Source organism: Phyllobates terribilis, unplaced genomic scaffold (assembly GCF_046119375.1).
Source record: "Phyllobates terribilis strain yellow unplaced genomic scaffold, ASM4611937v1 Scaffold_3__8_contigs__length_932513732, whole genome shotgun sequence".
Classification (NCBI taxonomy): Eukaryota; Metazoa; Chordata; class Amphibia; order Anura; family Dendrobatidae; genus Phyllobates; species Phyllobates terribilis.
Window position 1 is genome coordinate 391904173 of NW_027362763.1, and position 22915 is coordinate 391927087.

General features: G+C 46.6%; 1 protein-coding gene across 1 annotated transcript in view; it reads right to left on the minus strand.

Annotated features, from left to right (window-relative positions):
* Positions 1-2927, minus strand: part of LMBRD1 (LMBR1 domain containing 1) — a 227987-nt gene extending 225060 nt beyond the window's left edge. Inside the window, exon 1 of the mRNA XM_073675501.1 lies at positions 2595-2927. Coding sequence (XP_073531602.1) covers positions 2595-2912 — 318 coding nt within the window. The 5' untranslated portion in view covers positions 2913-2927. The remainder of the gene's footprint in view (positions 1-2594) is intronic.
* Positions 2928-22915: the final 19988 nt, after the last annotated feature.

Sequence of the window (22915 nt, forward strand, 5' to 3'; positions counted from 1 at the left end):
TATCGTTTAAACTCTCCCATCACCAAGAACTACACAACTGAGCAAACAAAAGCAAAGCTCTTTTCTGAAGGCTGAAGTGGAGAATGGATTCATACATTACCTACTCTCCGCCAGATAGTCATAGCACACAAAATAGTTAATAAATAACATTCCCATATGTCTACTTTAGATCAGCATCGCATATCAATCATCCTTTTATCCTCTTAAGACGTTCTAACGCTTAAGGCCAAATTCAGACATCTGTATATTGCAGAGTACAATCTTCTGACTTTACAGGCATATATGAAACTATTATCAAGTTTGGGCCAGGAGACCTGCGGCCAGTCCGTGCACCAAGTACGGTACGTGGATGTCTTCATTTGGCCTAAAAGTTTAGTAGCAATTTTTCATTTTTCCAAATAAATTTACAAAGCTATTTTGTTTTCTAAGGACCTATTCAATTTTAAACTGATTTTGAGCGGGTCTATATATTGGAAAATGACCAAAATTGATTGCATTTTAAAAACTGCAGTCTTCAAAATTGATGCCTAGAAATTGTTCGCCCTTTAGGTGCTTCATAGGAATTAAACCCGAGGGGGAATGAAGAAACAAAAATGAAAAACTATTATATTTTTTTCTACTTTAGCCCCAAATTTTTCATTCTTACAAATCAAAATACAGTAAAATGAGGCCAACAGTTTGTTCTCCCAATTGCAGCAATACCCCATATGCAGTAAGAAGCTACAGTTTGGCCACACGGTTGGGGAGGAGCGCTACCTGAATTTTGGAGTGTACATTTTGCTAGTATAGTTTGCTGGAGTTATTAGCAGAGCCTCTAAAGTGCCAGAACAGAACAAAAAACCCAAAAGTGAGATGATTTTCCAAAGGATACCATTTAGTGGGGGTATAAATGTTGCTTTTCCAGAGCTTTTTTTTTCTAGAAGTGGAAACATCTTATTTTTCCACTGACAGATGACAGTCCTCAGTGGGGCATGATTTAGGTGGACTGAGCTGAGCATCTGCTAAAGGGAGGTCTTACTTCAGGGTCTCCATCTAAATCTCAAAAAACAAGATTCATATGCAGACCCCAAAAGGAAAATTCACTATAACGAGGTAGATGGAGTCACTTTGGAATCCATCTGTCCCATGTTCCAGCATGCTCCATATTTTTAGGCATGCACAAAACCATGATCGACTACACTATTGTACAAACCTAAAAAGACAGAGACCACTGGAAAAAAAGGTAAAATGGAGACTAAAGGTGGAAGTAACTTGTCAGTTACCTAGAGAGGAGGTGGGAAGAGCCGGCCGGGTACAGAACTGGACTAGTCTCGTCTCCAGCCGGATGTTCTGATTGGATTCTGAAACACTGGACTGTGTAACCAGGCTCTGATCCTTGCTGCCCACCAGCATTAACCATCTGACAGGGTCCCTTTAAATGCTATGGGTCAGTGAGCTGGCAGTTTTAAAAACAGAGGTGTGAACGCAGCATTATTCAGATGGTGCCGACAAAAACAGTGAAAGGTTGGGGTTGTGGGCACATGTAACACCCCTCCCTCCGTACTGAGCTTAATCAGCAAATATTACCAGGACAGTATCACACAGAATGTATGGCCTCCTCAGACAAGCATAGAGCAGATGAGCGTGCAGTCTGTGTGCTCAGACCCAATAATACAGTACGCCTTGCCGTGGCTGTTGGGCTCTCATGGATTGACGAAATTTGAGTGCCAAGTACCTTCATTTTTTAACATTTTCCATATGCATAATGCAGCTTCAATTTCATATATTGAACATCTACATATTATAGTGCTTCAGAGTGAAGCTGTGTTTTCTTGGTTACAGTGAATAGTTGTAACTTCTTGCACCTGTTCACACTTGTGTTATTCTGTTTGGAAGTGCTGGTCAGTTTTTGGATACTAATAATAACCTGAGCACACCAGCGATGTATCATTCGGAAAGACGCTCTGTGGGAATCACATCAGTCATGCACTAGTGGGGTGTACGGATCAGACAGTATATAGTAGTCGTCCGCTGTAAGGAGGAGCACATGGCGCTGCGGACAACACTCGACCTAAGGAACGGTCTATGGTCCATGTGCACAAGGGACCGTACATGGACCAGTTACCGGTGCACATGGGCAATTTCACACAAACTACAGGTCTGTTGCACATAGCGCCAGTCACGGACACAGTTTGAGGACATCCCTAATACGACAAGGTCAGTGATCATCTGAACTCTGGCTATAAGGTATCCTATTAACCCCATATTGGTAAACATGCCACCTGATGAGTAAAACTGCTCAGTAAATTGCCCCCTGGCATAGTGTACAGCGAGGATCTCCATAAAAACACAGTGGAAATGTGCAGCAGTAATGCCTGGCATGCCGGATGCCCCTCATGCCCAGGACTCTCCAGTGCCCATCTCCTAGGGATCGGGTGGTCGCCCATGGACAGCAGCACTACGTGCGATCAGATGCTCCCGTCAGCACGTGCATGTGAGGCTTGTGTACCCCATGGCACAGGCTGCACTATGGCACTGCCGGCACTTCCTGGATGGGCGGCACCGTACGGCCCCCGATGTCACACAATCCCCGCACTCCTGCACCCAGCGCCTACCAGCAGCACCAGCCCGAAGATGCTCCAGCCGATCACCAGGTCAGCCGCCATCGCTTCCCTTCCTGTTTCCCCCGCAAACCGCGTGACAGCTGCTCCTGCCCGTAGCGGTGCGGGAATAACGTCCAATCCCGGAGCTCGGGCCGCCTCCTTCCTGTGCTGGGGACCTGGGGGCGGAGCCAGGGCTGTACTCGGGACGCTTCCCGGTGACCACGGCAACAAGGGAAAGTCACGTGACTGACAGTGATCAGTGATCAGACTCGGCAATGTCACTGCTGGTGACAAAGGTTCCGTGCACGCCCAGCGCTGAGCTCCGGACATGGCCGCCTGCAGGGCGCTTTCTTTTTACTTCTATCTTTTGGCTAGAAGGCAGATTTGCATCTCGGCTTCATTAACCCTTACCACTTAATAATGAAACCATTTTTCTTCTTTTTTTTTCCGGTTTCATCTTTTTCCAAGAGTCATACCTTTTTCATTTCCCCTCGCTGACACAGCCAGATGAGGGCTCTTTTTTCCTTGTTGAGTTGTAGTTTTGGTCGTTACTATTCATTTTACCATAGAATGGACAGAAAGCCATTAAACAATTCCCAATGGGGCTTTTTTTTGTACACTTTTTTTAAAGAGTTTATTATGCAGAAATAAAATGACCTGATAACAGCACAGTTATAAAGCAGAACGCAGTGCACGGACTGGCCGGTGGCGGTCCTGGTCCGAGAGTGACCGTTCATGTATTTCTATGCAGCTGTCGCCCTCGGGTCGGGAGAGCCACCGGCCAGTCACTGCACTGCGTTCTGATTTACACGGCCATCTCACTGCGTTCTTATGGTGATTCCAAGCATGTACAGAGTTTTATCATTTTAGGGGCTTAAAAAAAGTCTTTACAGAATGGAGCAGAAGTGCGCATGCTCGACCTCCTTTACATTCATTGTCTATGGGACTGCTGGAAGTAGCCAAGCTCTGTACTCAGCAATCACATAGACAATGAAGAAAGCGAAGACCGAGCATGCACACTTCCTCTCCATTCAGAACGGGGCTGCAGAGACCCGTTTTGGGGTCTCCAGAGTCCTGATTTTGAGATTGCTGAGGTTCCCAGCGGCCAGACCTCTAATGATAAGCAAATGTGCCCTATCATCTGTATAGGGGATAACTTGATTTTCAGAAAGAGCTATTTAAATGTTGCTGCCAGTGATTGACAACACTTAAGGGGTTAAACAGCAGCTATCAAACCTAGCTCTGACTGCTGCTTTTAGAGGTAAATTCTGGCTGTATAACACAGCTGGCACCTGCCCTGTGTATTTGCACTTGGGTTATACTAAAATGTTCATACTGTTTAGCTATACCTTTAAGCTTCGCTGTATGTAGTGAGTTATTTAGGTGGTAAGTTATATATTCAAACATACCCCCAGACATGTACATTTACCTAACTCAATATTTAATTAAAAATCTACCTTTATTTATATGCAAATGCAGGGCGCTTCAGTGCACCTTGGCGTGACCTATGATTGGTGCACCGTCACGCCCTACTACTTGCATAATAAAGCCGGTACCTCAAATTGATTGACTTGTCTGTAAAGGCTCGATTGAAAGCTGTGTCTTCTGTCTGCGCCTGCACACTTACATGGGATGATGGCGGCATCGTGCTCATAGTGTCAGTGTGGGCCTGCTCACAATGGCTGCGGGCGCACTCTGATGTCTGGCTCCTTGGATGAGACATCAGAGTGCGCCCGCAGCCATTGTGTGCACGGCCACAATCATCCAAGCACAGACAGGAGACAGAACTTTCGCTCTGGGATTTAGAGACAAGTGAATCACCGGAAGTTACCGGCTTTATTATGCAAATATGAGGCATGATCGTGCTGCAAGGCATAGGTCACACCAAGGGTGCACCGAGCTCCTACATTTGCATATCAAATAAAAGTTGATTTTTAATTAAATATTAAATTAAGTTATACTTACCTAGTATGATATAAATGGGGCTAGGTGACCTATATACATTTTTAAGCAGCTTAATTGTCAAATTGGGAGTGACAGACTCCCTTTAAGGGACATCCGAAGTCAAACTAAATTTCATTCCAAATCCCTATCTATTTAGTACCATAATCTAAGCTATTTTGTGATATACTTGTATTTATAATTCTCTACCCTTCCCTAACTACATTATCTAACTGCTATTCTATTTATTTCCCTATTTCCTGTGTGATAACTCTTTGTTTGAGAATCCCAGTGCATGCTGGGATACTCAAACAAAGCATCATCAGAGGGCGGAGGCTGGGGTCACTGTCACAGTCCCTGCCCCCTCTCTGCAACAAAGCATCATCAGAGCAGGTGGCAGAGGCTGGGGTCACTGTCACAGTTCCTGCCCCCTCTCTGAAAGAAAGCGTCATCAGAGCAGGCGGCAGAGGCTGCGGTCACTGTCACAGTCCCTGCCCCCTCTCTGAAACAAAGTGTCATCAGAGCAGGCGGCGGAGGCTGCATTCACTGTCACAGTCCCTGCCCCCTCTCTGAAACAAAGCGTCATCAGAGCAGGTGGCAGAGGCTGCGGTCACTGTCATAGTCCCTGCCCCCTCTCTGAAACAAAGCATCATCAGAGCAGGCAGCAGAAACTGCGGTCACTGTCACAGTCCCTGCCCCCTCTCTGAAACAAAGTGTCATCAGAGCAGGCGGCAGAGACTGGGGTCACTGTCACAGTCCCTGCCCCCTCTCTGAAACAAAAGGTCATCAGAGCAGGCGGCAGAGATTGGGGTCACTGTCACAGTCCCTGCCCCCTCTCTGAAACAAAGGGTCATCAGAGCAGGCTTCAGAGACTGCGGTCACTGTCACAGTCCCTGCCCCCTCTTTGAAACAAAGCATCAGCAGAGGCTGCGGTCACTGTCACAGTCCCTGCCCCCTCTCTGAAACAAAGCGTCATCAGAGCAGGTGGCAGAGGCTGCGGTCACTCTCACAGTCCCTGCCCCCTCTCTGAAAGAAAGCGTCATCAGAGCAGGCGGCAGAGGCTGCGGTCACTGTCACAGTGCCGTAAGCTGGGAGTGTGCACTCCAAGAGAAGGCCCTACCACAACGTCAGCCGGTGCAGGACAGAGATAAAGTTAGGCCTAGCTTCAGGCAGGTCAAAAAACTTACTACGCAGAGGCAAGAAGCAGGAGGCCCTACACCCGCTGATTGCGGAGGATCCTAATATGCACCCTTCACCCTACAGTGCTCCGGGATGTGCCTGAATTTCCATCAGTAAAAGGTACTGAAGTGACTACTGTGTCCATCCCCGTTCTTGCTCTGACCCGGCTGGGTCTCGCCTGTCCTGCATCCCCCTCTCCGTACGCTGCCCTGAGGCCTAGCTCCACCTGTGGGGAGCTATGCCATCGAGCTGCCTTATCACCGGCCTCAGTGGACTGCCACAGCGCTGGTGATTCTCACCAGAAACCACAGGTGGCGTCACGAACTTTCATAAAATTAACAAACAACCCCCTTTATAAAGCTGACCCCAAGGTACGGGCCCGGGAGCCGACCACCGCGACATCCCCAAAGGCCAGGCAAAGGCCCGGGTACCGAGTCGTCCCCATTCCCCTGAGCGAGTCATCTTTCCTGGCGTCACGAGCAGGATCGCGTGCCCGCTGCAATGACGGAGTGTTATGCCCGTTGCCACCGGGTACTGTGCGCCTTTAATTAAAAACTGTGTATGTTAATCTATGATGAAGATTGCCGCCATTGTTAGGCCGCCGAGCGAGAAGAAGGGTGTAACCGCGGGAAACTGAGGTGCGTACCTGCAAAACCGCGCGAAGCCCCGGACACACCCACGCCTCGACGTCAAACCAGGAAGCGCCAGGTCCTGGAAGGAGCGTCGCTGAACTCTCTGACGTAGGACGCAAACGACGCAAGGTCCTGAAGACGACCGTCACCTGCAGAGCTGCGGCCTACTGGAAGAAAAGAAGGTAGGCCACGGTTCGCTAGGGGGGCGTCAGAATGTCCGAGGAACAGCACGACGCCGGAATACCGGTTAACGGCCCTGTTGTACAACCCGCGCCCGACGCCGGGCAGGGCCTGTAACTCCTGTCATCCCCATAACTCTTCCGTACATTCCTGGAGCAAAATGGCTCCCCCAGTACAACGGCAAACCAGATACCCTGTCTGGATTCAAACGGAAGATATGCGGTATCTTGGACATGTACTCTATGACAGGCAAGCAGAGGGCCGCTGTTGTATTAGGACAACTGACTGGTGCTGCGGAACGGGAAGTGGAAACATGGTCGGCCGCAGACCAGGAGTCAGTGTCCGCAATCTTTAAAAAGCTACAGACTGTTTTTGAGGATCATACTGAGGCGGACCTCCGGATGAGGTTCTACAACTGTTCTCAACAGGCGGTGGGCAATGTTCGGGACTATGCCTGGCGTCTACAAGGGGCCCTGCGGGCTCTGAAACAGGTTAGTCCGACCAGCATCGAAAATGAAAACAAAATGCTGAAGGAACAGTTTGTTCGGGGACTGAGGTCTCCAGAGGAGAGCAGGACTGTGCGTTGGAGGTCCTTAGATCATCCAGATGCTACCTTTGACAATCTTAAGGACATGGCTATAAAAGGACTGCAGCCCCTGGAAACAAATGCCATCCAATGTTACCAGGGTTGGGCTACCCTAGTGCCTGCTACACCCACCTTTTCCCCAGTGGCTGCTGAAGCCAAGGTTCCAGAAACGTCCCGTAGAGAGCTGGACAGTCTGCGATCTGAAGTGCGCCAGTTGAGCAAAACCCTGACCACTGTGCTGAGTGCTCTGCAGCTGCGGACGGAGCCCGAGGAAGGAGGGAAAATCCTGTTAGCCGATAGCCCTGAGGATGTCCCCTGGATGCGAAGGAGGAGGAGGTCAACACCACCCTCTACGAGGATCAGTGACCAGCGCTGTCCACAGAAGGACCCTACCTGCTACCGTTGCCGTAAGACCGGACACACCGCCCAGAATTGTCCTTTAAACGAGAAAACCCTGGGGCCTAGGGCCGACACCCAGGAGTAAACTCCCCAGGCCCCTCAGACTGGTACAACAGGTTCGTCAGAGGAAGACCTTTCCTGTCCATTGTGCTGGACGGCATCCCGACACACTCTCTGCTGGACACAGGATCTCAGGTAACCATAATGCCTGGCGTCCTCTACAAGAGGTTCTGGTCCATGGACGACCTAAGTCCGCCAGCTCCAAATCTTTCTGTTTATGTCTCAAATGGACTCCCCCTTAACCTAATCGGGATTAAGAATGTGACAGTAAAAGTGGGGAGAGTGGAGCTGAAGGACCAGGGACTAATTGTAGTAGAGACTAATCCCGATGATACCAATCCGTATATGGTACTAGGCACTAACATAGTTGGTAACTGTTTGGGAGAAGTTGTGTTCTTGCTCCAACAGATAGCTGACACTGCCAGACCAGGACAGAGGAGGGCACTGCAGATGGAGATCCGAGTCCTGATGTACCAACAGCAAGTAAGGTTAACAGACGGTGAAATCGGTAATGTGAGGGTGACGGACCCCATACCCATTGTGATCCCCCCAATGAGTGAAATGCTTATCTGGTGTAGAGCTGCCATGGGTCTTAGAGGACAGAGCTACCAGGCGGTAGTAGAACCCCTTTGCTCCGAGCACAGACCCATGCTCTTAACCGCCAGAGGAGTGGTAGATGTACGCAATGGGAGGGTGCCTGTCCGTCTTCTCAACTGTGGGGAAGATGAGGTCAGATTGCCACGTTATGCCACTGTTGCCAAATTGCATGCTGTAAATAACAACTGCATTCACAAGGCGGAGTCCTTAACCTCACCAGACGAAGTGGAGGATAATGACCCTGCAACCCAGGTGGAGGAATGGTGTCAACAGCTCCATGTTGGGACAGACACCACTCCTGCCCATCAGAAACAGGGTGTACACCGGGTGGTTCAAGAATACGAGCAGGTGTTCAGTAAACATCCACTTGACTTCGGGAGGATTAAGGGGGTTCAACACCATATCCCCACAGGTGACCATCCATCCATCAAAGAACGTTACAGGCCTATACCACCAGCACACTACCAGAAGGAAATGTTGCACAACATGAGAAAGGCGGGGGTAGTAAGGGATAGTTGTAGTCCCTGGGCAGCTCCCCTAGTACTAGTTAGGAAAAAGGACCGGAGCATGAGAATGTGTGTAGATTACCGACAAGTAAATCGCATTACACATAAAGATGCATACCCTTTACCACGCATAGAGGAGTCCCTAGCTGCCTTAAAGTCTGCAAATTACTTTTCCACCCTTGACCTCACTAGTGGGTACTGGCAGGTAGCTGTGGCTGAGGAGGATCGGGAGAAGACGGCTTTCACTACCCCGATGGGACTCGAGTTCAACAGTATGGACTCTGCAATGCCCCTGGAACGTTCCAGAGATTGATAGAGTACTGCCTGGGACACCGCAACTTCGAGACTGTGTTACTATACCTGGATGACGTGACAGTGTACTCCAAAACGTACGAGGACCACTTGAAGCACCTGGCAGAGGTCTTTGAGTCACTGTCCCGGTACGGGATGAAGTTGAAGCCCTCAAAGTGCCACCTGCTCAAGAGAAAGGTACAGTACCTGGGGCACATTGTCAGTCCGGAAGGGGTAGCACCAGACCCGGAGAAGGTCACTGCCATCCAGAAGTGGCCAGAGCCGAAGAACCTCAAGGAGGTGTGTCAGTTCTTGGGACTAGTAGGATACTACCGGAGGTTTGTAAAAGACTACACCAAGAAAGCAGCTCCTCTGCAAGACCTCCTGGTAGGGCAGTCCCCCAAAGGCAGAAATACCCCTTTCCACTGGGGTAAGGAGCAAGCCAAGTCGTTTCAGGAGATGAAGGAGATCCTGACATGCGATGAGATCCTAGCCTACCCTGACTACAGCCAACCGTTCCTGCTGTATACTGATGCCAGCAACGAAGGACTGGGAGCTGTCTTAAGTCAGAAGCAGAATGGCCAAGAGAAAGTGATCGCATACGCAAGCAGGAAGCTCCGCCCGACCGAGAGGAACCCAGAGAACTATAGCAGCTTTAAGTTGGAGTTCCTGGCCTTGGTCTGGGCCATCACTGAAAGGTTCAAACACTACCTAGCCTCCAGTAAGTTCACTGCCTTCACTGATAACAACCCCTTGACCCATCTTGAAACAGCTAAGCTAGGGTCACTGGAACAACGATGGATGGCTCGTCTGTCAAACTATCAATTCACAATTAAATACCGGGCGGGCCGCAAGAACGCCAACGCTGATGACCTGTCCAGGATGCCTCACCAGTCAGACACAGAAGAAGAAGTGGATGACCTGGAAGAGATTGAGCTACCTGCCTTTCACCGGAATGGGATGATCCATGAGCAACGAGCCTCCAGGAGGCAGCGTGGAAAGACGTTAAACCCCCTGCCTCACCACAGCTGGAAAGAGACCCAGGACAGTGACCCGGTTGTCAGCCACATCAAGGAGCTGATAACCCAAGAAAGTTCCTCCCTGGAAAAAGAAGCGTCTCTGTAAGCAAATCAGCTGTGGAACGAGAGAAGCCGGCTGTTTATCTACCGTGAGAAGCTGTGCCGGAGGTACATCAATCCAAAAACCCATGAGATGGTATGGCAGATAGTGGTCCCCAAGACAGACATCCAAATGGTGTTGGAGGTCTACCACGATCAGGCGGGGCACTTTGGCTGGAAAAAGCTAGAGACCCTGCTGAAGTGTCGATTCTACTGGGTAGGAATGCGCAGCTCCATCAAGCGGTGGTGGACCCTGTGGCCTCAGAAGAAAAGACTACAGCAGCCAGAAGGCACCCCTGCAACCCATCAAGACGACCCGACCCCTGGAGATCGCGGCCCTGGACCATGTCAAGCTGTCCCCCCGCAGGTCAGGATACTCTTATGCTCTGACCATGGCGGATCACTACTCATGTTTCCTGGTGGTCGCCCCCATCAAAGACCTGACGGCAGAGACGGCAGCAAAGACGTTCCAATCGTATTTCTGTAGACCCCATGGTTATCCTAAGCAGGTGCTGACGGACCAAGGCCTGTCCTTTGAGGCTGAGTTGTTCAAGGAGTTCTGCCATCTATACGGGTGTAAGAAGATAAGAACTACACCGTACTACCCACAAACCAATGGTCTCTGTGAGAAGATGAATAACATCATCATCGACCTGCTAAAGACCATACCACTTGAGAGAAATCAGTGGCCAGACCTACTACCTGACCTAGTAGATCTGTACAATCACATACCAGTAAGTTCCACCAACTGTACTCCGGCATATCTCATGTGAGCAAGGCCAGGAAAGCTGCCCATGGACCTGGAGCTTGGTGTTGTAGAACCAGAAGTGGATGTGACCACTGAGGACTGGGACATGGCCAGACAGGAGCAGTACAGAAGAGTACAAGCCTGTGTTGAAGATAGTCTCACTCGGGTGAGGGACAAGCAGGAAGCTCAATACAACAGAGGTGCCCAAGCAGAACCCTTCACACCTGGTGAAGTAGTACTAAAAAGGAAAAGAAGAAACCACAAACTTGATGACCAGTGGGAGAGAGAACCCTACACTGTGTTGAATTCAAGATTTGATAATAAGAAGACCAGCATAATTAGTATAGACGGAGGAAGGACGACTGCAACAGTATCCAGGGATCACCTAAAGTTGTGTCCAGACCTGCTAAAGCCCCAAGGAGAAGTGCCTCTCATTATCCCGGAGTAGCCTAAAGAAGCAGTAATACACACTGACTTAGGAGATTTCCCGGCAGATTGACCCCAACAAGGAGGAGCTGTAATCATCCCTGTAATCACCTTCTACCCACAGCAAGAAGAGCCTGTAAGTGCTGAAGAGGAGCCAGCTCAAGAAGAATCCCCAGACGAAGGATCCCCGTAGGAGAAGAGCAAGAAGGCCCAGCCAATGGTGAACTTGTCAGTCCAGTAGAGAGGTCAATGCAGCCTTGTAGCCCCTCCACACCTAGTACTGACACATTGGAAGGTAGAGCAGCCATTAGTGCCTCACGCATTCCAGTACCACGCAGGTCCACGCATAGTACTAAAGGTCAACCCCCTGTCAGATATAATCAGTAAGATAGCTAAACTCTGACAAGTGTAGATAGTTACCCCTGGGATATTGTGTATTATTGTACTGTACTATTGTGTGTTTTCATGCATATGTATATTATTTTGCTTTATTACTGAACAGTTTAAGTGATATGGACACTTCCCTTGTGACATACAGAACTTTGTGGCTGAGGGCTATGTGCAGCCCAAAAACTATTTCTTGTAAATATTTGCTGGAGTGCCCCTTTTAGGTGACCTCAGAAGTAAAACCTGTCTGTAGTGGCTCTACTGGAGGTCCAACTCGGGATCTTCATGCCCTGCAGCCACCCCAGGGCCTACGTTGAGGGTTTGCGACAGGTCCCTCAAAACACCAAGTACTCTACCCTGTGAGATGGACATCCTGTCTAGGAACCTCACCACAAGAGACTTGAATTCTGAGGACGCTTTGTACCTGTTTATGTTATTATGCAACGTTTAAGAAATGTGCCTCCCATAAAGGATAGAGTTATTGCATTGTTAATGTTTATTATTGTTGTTTTAAAATGTACTTCAGCCCGGGAGTGCTGAGCTTTGCTAGGGGGGAATGTGGCGCCCAGCTGCGCTTGGTACCACAGATCCTTGAAGGGTGTATTAATGGAATCCTCCACAAGAGGCCCCCATAAACATTCACACATCTCCACCTTCCACCTCAGACCAGCAGAGCGAGCCCGTTAGGGATATAAATAGGGAAGGTGGAGCTAGGCAGTTAGTTAGTCTGTTGAGAGAGTTCCTGCAGTAGATGTGCCAGAGAGGAGTCAGCTGCAGTGGAGCACAGTCCAGACTCAGTTGTAGCTCAGTTAGAGCTTAAGGTGTGCCGACGCCATAAGATCGGTGAAGAGCGGCAAGCTGCCGTTAATGTGAGTAGCCTAGTGAGGGCCCGAGCATGGCTGAAGGTGAGTGGAAAGTGAGTAGCAGTGGGGGCAGAGGAGCTTACCCAGCTCACCCCGAAACATATGCCGGACACCGTGTCCGAGCTTACCGGGATCTCTATGACCCAGTAAGGCATAACCGGAATCCCTGGAGAACTACAGGTCCCAGGTTCACCAGAGAGCTGATACGTAACAGAGCCAGGAGACACATAGGCCCCGTAAGCTGGGAGCATGCACTCCAAGAGAAGGCCCTACCACAACGTCAGCCGGTGCAGGACAGAGATAAAGTTAGGCCTAGCTTTAGGCAGGTCAGAAACTTACTACACGGAAGCAAGAAACAGGAGGCTCTACACCCGCTCATTGGGGAGGATCATAATATGCACCCTTCACCCTACAGTGCTCCGGGATGTGCCTGAATTTCCATCAGTAAAAGGTACTGAAGTGACTACTGTGTCCGTCCCCGTTCTTGCTCTGACCCGGCTGGGTCTCGCCTGTCCTGCATCCCCCTCTCCGTACGCTGCCCTGAGGCCTAGCTCCACCTGTGGGGAGCTATACCATCGAGCTGCCTTATCACCGGCCTCAGTGGACTGCCGCAGCGCTGGTGATTCTCACCAGAAGCCACAGGTGGCGTCACAAACTTTCATAAAATTAACAAACAACCCCCTTTTTAAAGCTGACCCCAGGGTACGGGCCCGGGAGCCGACCACCGCGACATCCCCAAAGGCCAGGCAAAGGCCCGGGTACCGAGTCGTCCCCCTTCCCCTGGGCGAGTCATTACATTAGTAGCACCACTCCAGTGCTGAAAAGAAAACACTGGAGTGGTGCTTTAAAGAGGCCTTGTAAACATGAACAAACGTGCATGAAAAAAAACTTCCAAATTGACTTCTAGAAGGTTTGTCCTAATATACGCGGCACCGTGTTCCTTTTTTCAGTTGCAGTTTTTACCCTGTTTTGCATTATTTAAACATTGTATAGATTCGTGGTGGGACTTATGAAAGATATCCTTTGGCAGGCCCTTGGTATTCCACTTCTACATTGCTCATGCTGACCCTTGTCTGCTGCCTGTAGCACCCAAAATGAGCATGTGAGCATCAAAAGTGAACTTTGAAACAATCGGAGAAGATGACCTTATCTGATGAATGCCTTTTTCTTTTACATCATGTGGATAGCTGGGTGTGTGCAGTGATTACTTGGGGAAGAGATGGCACCAGGATACTCTATGGTAAGGGGAGGATAGCTGCCAGAGTCAATGTGATGCTCTGGCTAATGTTCTGAAAGAAAATCGATAGGTCCTGGCATTTATTAATTAAAAGTGTCTAAGGATTTGTCTTACAGCCCTAGATCTGTATCCACTTGATCGTCAGTGGGATGTGCTGGAAAATAAATGTTTTCTCAGGAAACATGCAGCAGCTAGAGAACTACTGTATATGGCAGGGACTTAGATGATTCTTTCCATTGAAAACATAAATTCTTGGTCTAATGTATAAGGATGGTTTTACAGCCTCGGCCCTCGCTAGAGACATGCCTGTTGTGTCTTTAGGAGATTTCTAATGCATTTCAGGAAAGTATAGGAGTCTTGGCAGTAATTGAAAGTTTTTGCAACATTGATTTTTATATGATTTTTAAACAGGTTTTTCTGTCTAAAACTACAAGTCTGCAGTCACTCTATGTGACTGCAGACTTGTAGAGCCTCACATTACATGCAATGCGTGCTGTGAGGATTCTTTGGTGCTGGCCCGGGTAAGGAAGAGACGTGACCACAAGTATGTGATTTGCATACATGTGATCATGTGCCGACTAGACGGTATCTGGCCTCGCTCAATGCAAGTGTATTGATACAGTCTAGTTGGAATATCACAAGGATTATGCAAATTGCATACTTGTGGTCACATGACCACTCAATGCCGATGCAAGCACTGGACAATCCTAAGAGCTCTCTGTGCAAGTTGTCAGGATTCTCATGTCTGCAGTCACATAGAGTGACTGCAGACTTGTAGCTTTAGACTGGGCAACCCTTTTAAGCTTGCAACAAATTCAAGAGACCTGATGTACATTTTTAATAATTTGGCTAACTGCGCATAAAAAACACCTCTCACCAGGTCAAAAGTGGCCAGTTTTTGCTCTTATTTTATTCTTGTTGCTCCCCTGGGTATTCTCTTTTTTATATATATATATTTTTTTTTTTAAATCTGCTGTATGGTTTCAGAGATATGTGCCTTTGTATTTATTGATAACTTTTATAGTCTTTACCAAGGGGGCTAACAAGGTAATTATGCAGAGCAGCCCAAAGACTTGTCCCCAGAGAATCCCGTGAACCACATTCCCTTGAAAAGACCATAAAACTTAAAACTAAATAAAAAGGCTCATATCTCTGGAACTATATGGCGGAATGATAAAAGAAACCTGAATACTTAGGGGAGCGGCAGAGATAAAATAAGAGCAAAAACGACCCACTTTTAACCAGGTTACAGATCCTCTCTAAGACATTTCGTCTATGACAGTGTGTGCCATCTGTACAACACATGCAACACATTTATCAATGAGTAATGACAATAGAAGCATGGAGTTTGCAACAATGTCTTAGAAAAATGGAGATTGTGTGTTTCCGAACTGTTATTAGTACTAGGAGGTAAGGGAATGTATTAAGGGTCATAGGACATTTGAAAAATATGTTGTAGTCATTACTCAACACCCGACCAAAAGAACCCTTCTGAAATGCCATTTGTATGTTCATTATGCCAGCTGCGTGCACCCTGTATGCACTTCTGTGGCATGGTTTCTCAATGGTAATGATGGCTGTATCTCCATGACACACTTTCTACCACTCCAGGAGGATATTAATCACCGTCCGCAGGTGCCGTTTGTCAGACGCAGACACTCATGTATGTGATAAGCTCTTCCCAGTGTAGGAAAGTTTTATGCGATAGCAAACAATAATAGCGCTAAATGTTTTATCGCGTGTTCTGTGACCCAGCTATTTTTGCTGATCTGAGTAAGTGGTCTCCTGATCACTGAAGGCGGCGGAACCTTATGCATCATGTAAAGGGTCAGCTATGACTGAACGCCATTAGACTATTGCAATGGCAGTGATTCATGTGAGTGAACCAGTTGTCAGACTTTTTCATACAGAAGATCTTTCATCCAGTGCTTTTGTTGGTTACAATAATCCAGCTGCCCCATGGCGTCACACGTTGACTGGGGAGAAAAACAGTTGCTGCTTTTCATGGGTTATTTCAGTCCTGATTATATATGCTAAATCTGCGGTTTGACTGAATTAAAGTCTTGATCTAATAAAGGACAACTACAACCATATTTTTTCCATTCGTTGCTGAAAGAAGACTATCTATAATGTTCTGTAATTTATTTAGTGATAAGCAGTTAGATATTAATACATGATGATCTTAAGAGATTGAGGTAGACAATGACTCGTACTTCTAAATTTACACTGATGCCACTGGTCATCTCAGAGTTGTGAAGAAGAACGACCTCTCCCCTCCAACCCTCCTTATAGATATCCGGTAATATTGCTAGGGGATAATATAATGTATAGTGTATAATACAATGTTATTTAAAGATTAATACTGTTATACCGGATGCATGAATTTAGAAACCAGCCTCACCTGATGCCAGACCTTCAGAAACTTAACGGTGACTATAATATCTCTTGCTCCATTGTATAGACAGTCTGGTAGTGTGAGAGTTGGGGGCAGCACTTTGGAAAATGTCTTCCCCTTGTCACAAGTGCCATGGAAAGAGTCACCAGATCAGGCTGCGTACAACCAATTATTTTATCCTAAAAACAAGCTTAGGGTGCACCACTAATCAACTCAAAAGGTTTACACCTTAATTACTGCAATATAATGCTTTTATGGCAGCCAGTTAAGGGACTTATTTTGCCTTTATTGGTAGTTGTATAGTTTTTAATGTTGAAAGTAGACGTAAGTCCATCGAGATCAACCTATAAGCTAACATTTTGGTCCTAAGGAAGGCAAAAACACCATGAGGCAGTTGTTAATTGCCCCATATTTTGGTACAAATTCCTTCCTGACTCTACAAACGGCAATCAGACTAGTTTCCTGGATCAGAGTCCCATTATAGAATCTAGTGCCCATAACCTGTAATATTATATGTTTCAAGAAAGGCATCCAGACTCTCCTAGATCTTTTTTAGTGAATCAACCATTACAACAACATGTGGCATCGAGTGCCGTAGTCTCACTGCTCTTATAGTAAAGAGTCGACCTCTCTGATGATGATCAAACCTTTTTTCCTTTAGATATAGAGGATGACCCCTTGTCAGCATTGCAGATGTAGTAAGATCTTTTGAAAGATCTCTCTACTGCCCCTTCATATATTTCTACATTGTAGTAAGATCACCTCTAAGCCTCCGTTTCTCCAAACTGAATAACCCCAAGTGGAATAACCTGCCTTGGTTTTGCAGTTCACCCATTCCCTTAATAGCCTTGGTTGTTCTTCTCTGCACCTTATCTAATTTAGCTACAGTACAGACCAAAAGTTTGGACACACCTTCTCATTTAAAGATTTTTCTGTATTTTCATGACTATGAAAATTGTACATTCACACTGAAGGCATCAAAACTATGAATTAACACATGTGGAGTTATATACTTAACAAAAAAGTGTGAAACAACTGAAAATATGTCTTATATTCTAGATTCTTCAAAGTAGCCACCTTTTGCTTTGATGACTGCTTTGCACACTCTTGGCATTCTCTTGATGAGCTTCAAGAGGTAGTCACCGGAAATGGTTTTCACTTCACAGGTGTGCCCTGTCAGGTTTAATAAGTGGGATTTCTTGCCTTATAAATGGGGTTGGGACCATCAGTTATGTTGTGCAAAAGTCTGGTGGATACACAGCTGATAGTCCTACTGAATAGACTGTTAGAATTTGTGTTATGGCAAGAAAAAAGCAGCTAAGTAAAGAAAAACGAGTGGCCATCATTACTTTAAGAAATGAAGGTCAGTCAGTCCGAAAAATTGGGAAAACTTTGAAAGTGTCCACAAGTGCAGTTGTAAAAGACATCAAGCGCTACAAAGAAACTGGCTCACATGAGGACCGCCCCAGGAAAGGAAGACCAAGAGTCATCTCTGCTTCTGAGGATAAGTTTATCCGAGTCACCAGCCTCAGAAATCGCAGGTTAACAGCAGCTCAGATTAGAAACCAGGTCAATGCCACACAGAGTTGTAGCAGCAGACACATCTCTACAACAACTGTTAAGAGGAGACTTTGTGCAGCAGGCCTTCATGGTAAAATAGCTGCTAGGAAACCACTGCTAAGGACAGGCAACAAGCAGAAGAGACTTGTTTGGGCTAAAGAACACAAGGAATGGACATTAGACCAGTGGAAATCTGTGCTTTGGTCTGATGAGTCCAAATTTGAGATCTTTGGTTCCAACCACCGTGTCTTTGTGCGGAAAAGGTGAATGGATGGATTCTATATACCTGGTTCCCACCGTGAAGCATGGAGGGGGAGGTGTGATGGTGTGGGGGTGCTTTGCTGGTGACACTGTTGGGGATTTATTCAAAATTGAAGGCATACTGAACCAGCATGGCTACCACAGCATCTTGCAGCAGCATTCTATTCCATCCGGTTTGCGTTTAGTTGGACCATCATTTATTTTTCAACAGCACAATGACTCCAAACACACCTCCAGGCTGTGTAAGGGCTATTTGAGCAAGAAGGAGAGTGATGGGGTGCTACGCCAGATGACCTGGCCTCCACAGTCACCAGACCTGAACCCAATCAAGATGGTTTGGGGTGAGCTGGACCGCAGAGTGAAGGCAAAAGGGTCAACAAGTGCTAAGCCTCTCTGGGAACTCGTTCATGATTGTTGGAAGACCATTTTCAGTGACTACCTCTTGAAGCTCATCAAGAGAATGCCAAGAGTGTGCAAAGCAGTCATCAAAGCAAAAGGTGGCTACTTTGAAGAACCTAGAATATAAGACATATTTTCAGTTGTTTCACACTTTTTTGTTAAGTATATAATTCCACATGTGTTAATTCATAGTTTTGATGCTTTCAGTGTGAATGTACAATTTTCATAGTAATGAAAATACAGAAAAATCTTTAAATGAGAAGATGTGTCCAAACTTTTGGTCTGTACTGTATGTCCCTCTCATTTCCTTGAGCCCAAAATTGGACACTGTATGCTAAGTGTGACCATACTAGTGACTTGTGTAGAGGCAAAACTTGTACTTGTCATGAGCAACTATGCCTCTTATAATGCATGATGGTACAGTCCCTGAAAAGAAGACTGCAGCGCAATTCGCTGAAGAAACTCAATGCCCAGGCTAACAGCTTTGGACAGCAGGCAGTGATCAGAGACCAATAAAGCTGGTTTCCAATCAGATGCTACAGCCTCTGTCACACCCATCCACCAGGCTCTATTGTGGGGTCTGATATTTTGCTGTGGTAGTTGGAAGCCTAGAGGCCTCTTGCTCCCCTAGATCTGCTTTAACTCCTTTAAAGCCTGGGGCATATTAGTATGGTCCAGGCCATCACCCCCGGTTCAGCGCGGGCTGCGGCGCTGAGCCTACACTGAACCGAGTACTTTTCAGCTGATCTATACAGCTGACATGTATCCGCAACAGCTGCAGGTGGAACTGCGATCCACCCGTGGCTGTTAACAAGTTAAATGCCGCTGTCAATCTCTGACAGCGGCATTTAACATCACCGCGCCGGAAGCACGGCATTAGCCCCGCCCATCGGTGACCACGTCACATGATCGCAGTTCACCGATGGGTTGGCATGACAACTCGGGGTCTGCAGCAGACCCCTGTGGTTGTCGTGTCTCAATTGCTATGAGCGCCACCCAGTGGTCGGCGCTCATAGCAAGTGAGCATTTCTACTGCATACAGGCAATCTGCTCACTGCCTGTATGCAGTAGACGCAATCAGACAACTTCTGCTTTTAGTCTCCCATGGAGACTATTGAAGCATGCAGAAAGTGTAAAAAATATTATGTTTTTAAAAATATAAAAAAAATAAAAAAAATATAAAAGTTTAAATCACCCCCCTTTCGCCTCATTCAAAATAAAATAATTAAATAAAAATCCCACATACACATATTTGGTATCGTCGCATTCAGAATCGCCAGGCCTATAAATGGAAAAAATTTTTTATCTGATTGCTAAACGGCGTAACGAGAAAAAAATTCTAAACGACAGAATTAAGTTTTTTGCAACAGTGCAATAAAATGCAGTAACGGGCAATCCAAAACATCGGATCTACCCCAATATATCAATAAAAACGTCAGCTTGGCACGCAAAAAATTAGCCCTCACCAGGCCCCAGATCCCGAAAAATGGAGACGCTACGGGTCTCGGAAAATGGCGCCATTTTTTGTTTTTTGTTTTTTTTTAGCAAACTAGGATTTTTTTTCACCACTTAAATAAAAAAGAACCTATACATGTTTGGTGCCTACGAACTCGTAATGACCTGGAAAATAAGAATGGCAGGTCAGTTTTAGCATTCAGTGAACGTGGTAAAAAAAAACCAAAAAAAAAAAACAACTGTGGTATTGCACTTTTTTGCAATTTCACCACACTTGGAATTTTTTCCCATTTTCCGGTACACGATATAGCAAAACCAGTAATGTCGCTCAAAAGTACAACTTTTCCCGCAAAAAATAAGCCCTCACACAGCCATATTGACTAAAAAGTAAAAACACTATGGCTCTGGGAACAAGGGGAGCAAAAAACGAAAGAGCAAAAATGGAAAATCCCAAGGTCCTTAAGGGGTTACGTATTTACTTATTAGGCCACTATACTGGCAGGCAATAGTGCTTTGAAACACCATATTCCAAGTCTCATTAAAAAAATGTAAAAAAATATATATACACTGCTCAAAAAAAATAAAGGGAACACTCATCCTAGATGAGTTCTGTACAAAGTTGAATGTGCTGACAACAAAATCACACAAAAATCATCAATGGAAACCAAATTTATTAACCAATGGAGGCCTGGATTTGGAGTCACCCCCAAAATTAAAGTGGAAAAACACACTACAGGCTGATCCAACTTTGATGGAATGTCCTTAAAACAAGTCAAAATGAGGCTCAGTATGGTGTGTAGCCTCCACGTGCCTGTATGACGTCCCTACAACGCCTAGGCATGTTCCTGATGAGGTTGCGGATGGTCTCCTGTGGGATCTCCTCCCAGACCTGGAATAAAGCATCCGCCAACTCCTAGACAGTCTGTGGTTGGTGGATGGAGCGAGACATAATGTCCCAGATGTGCTCAATCGGATTCAGGTCAGGGGAGCGGGCGGGCCAGTCCATAGCTTCAATGCCTTCTTCTTGCAGGAACTGCTGACACACTCCAGCCATATGAGGTCTGGCATTGTCCTGCATTAGGAGGAACCCACGGCCAACCGCACCAGCATATGGTCTCACAAGGGGTCTGAGGATCTCATCTCAGTACCTAATGGCAGTCAGGCTACCTCTGGCGAGCACATGGAGGGCTGTGTATCCCTCCAAAGAAATGCCACCCCTCACCATTACTGACCCACTGCCAAACCGATCATGCTGAAGGATGATGCAGGCAGCAGATCACTCTCCACGGCGTCTCCATACTCTGTCACGTCTGTCATATGTGCTCAGTGTGAACCTGTTTTCATCTGTGAAGAGCACAGGGCGCCAGTGGCGACTTTACCAATCCTGGTGTTCTGTGGCAAATGCCAAGCGTCCTGCACAGTGTTGGGCTGTGAGCACAACCCCCATCTGTGGAAGTCGGTCCCTCATACCACCCTCATGGAGTCGGTTTCTAACCGTTTGTGCCAACACATGCACATTTGGGGCCTGCTGGAGGTCATTTTGCAGGGCTCTGTCAGTGCTCCTCCTTTTCCTCCTTGCACAAAGGCAGAGGTAGCGGTCCTGCTGCTGGGCTGTTGCCCACGTCTCCTGGTGTACTGGCCTGTCTCCTGGTAGCGCCTCCAGCCTCTGGACACTACGCTGACAGACACAGCAAATCTTCTTGCCACAGCTCGCATTGATGTGCCATCCTGGATGACCTGCACTACCTGAGCAACTTCTGTGGATTGCAGAGTCCGTCTCATGCTACCACGAGTGTGAAAGCACAACCAACATTCAAAAGTGACCAAAACATCAGCCAGAAAGCATTGGTACTGAGATGTGGTCTGTCGTCCCCACCTGCAGAACCAATCCTTTACTGAGTGTGTCTTGATACTTGCCAATAATTTCCATCTACTGTCTATTCCATTTGCACAACAGCATGTGAAATTGATTGTCAATCAGTGTTGCTTCCCAAGTGGACAGTTTGATTTCACAGAAGTTTGATTTACTTGGAGTTATATTCTGTTGTTTAAGTGTTCCCTTTATTTTTTTGAGCAGTGTATATATTTTTTAATTATTTTTTTAAAATACATATCTGGTACTTACTACAAACAATGAAAACAAGCAACAACAAAAAAGCATTGACGAAATTATCTTTTTCTTTAAAAAATTAAATAAATCTGCCAATATGTTATATACCGGTGCATCTCACTAAATTAGAATATCATCAAAAAGTTAATTTATTTAATTTCTTCAATACAAAGAGGGAAACTCATATATTATATAGAGTCATTACAGAGTGATCTATTTCAAGTGTTTATTTCTGTTAATGTTGATGATTATGGCTTACAGCCAATGAAAACACAAAAGTCATTATCTCAGTAAATTGAATAATTAACAAAAAAACACCTGAAAAGGCTTCATAAGCGTTTAAAAAGGTCCCTTAGTCTGTTTCAGTAGGCTCCACAATCATGGGGAAGACTGCTGACTTGACAGATGTCCAGAAGGCAGTCATTGACACACTCCACGAGGTCCCAGAGTTCCAATTTTCATTTGGAAATCAAGGTCCCAGAGTCTGGAGGAAGAGTGGAGAGGCACACAATCCAAAGTGCTTGAGGTCTAGTGTGAAATTTCCACAATCAGTGATGGTTTGGGGAGCCATGTCATCTGCTGGTGTAGGTCCACTGTGTTTTATCAAGACCAAAGTCAGCGCAGCAGTCTACCAGGAAATTTTAGAGCACTTCAAGCTTCCCTCTGCCAACAAGCTATTTGGAGATGGAAATTTCATTCTCTAGCAAGACTTGGCACCTGTCCACACTGCCAAAAGTACCAATACCTGGTTTAAAAACAACAGTATCACTGTGCTTGATTGGCCAGCAAACTCGCCTGACCTTAACCCCATAGAGAATCTATGGAGTATTGTCAAGAGGAAGATGAGAGACACCAGACCCAACAATGCTGATGAGCTGAAGGCTGCTGTCAAAGCAACCTGGGCTTCCATAACACCTCAGCAGTGCCACAGGCTGATCACCTCCATGTCACGCCACATTGATGCAGTAATTGATGCAAAAGGAGCCCCGACCAACTATTGAGT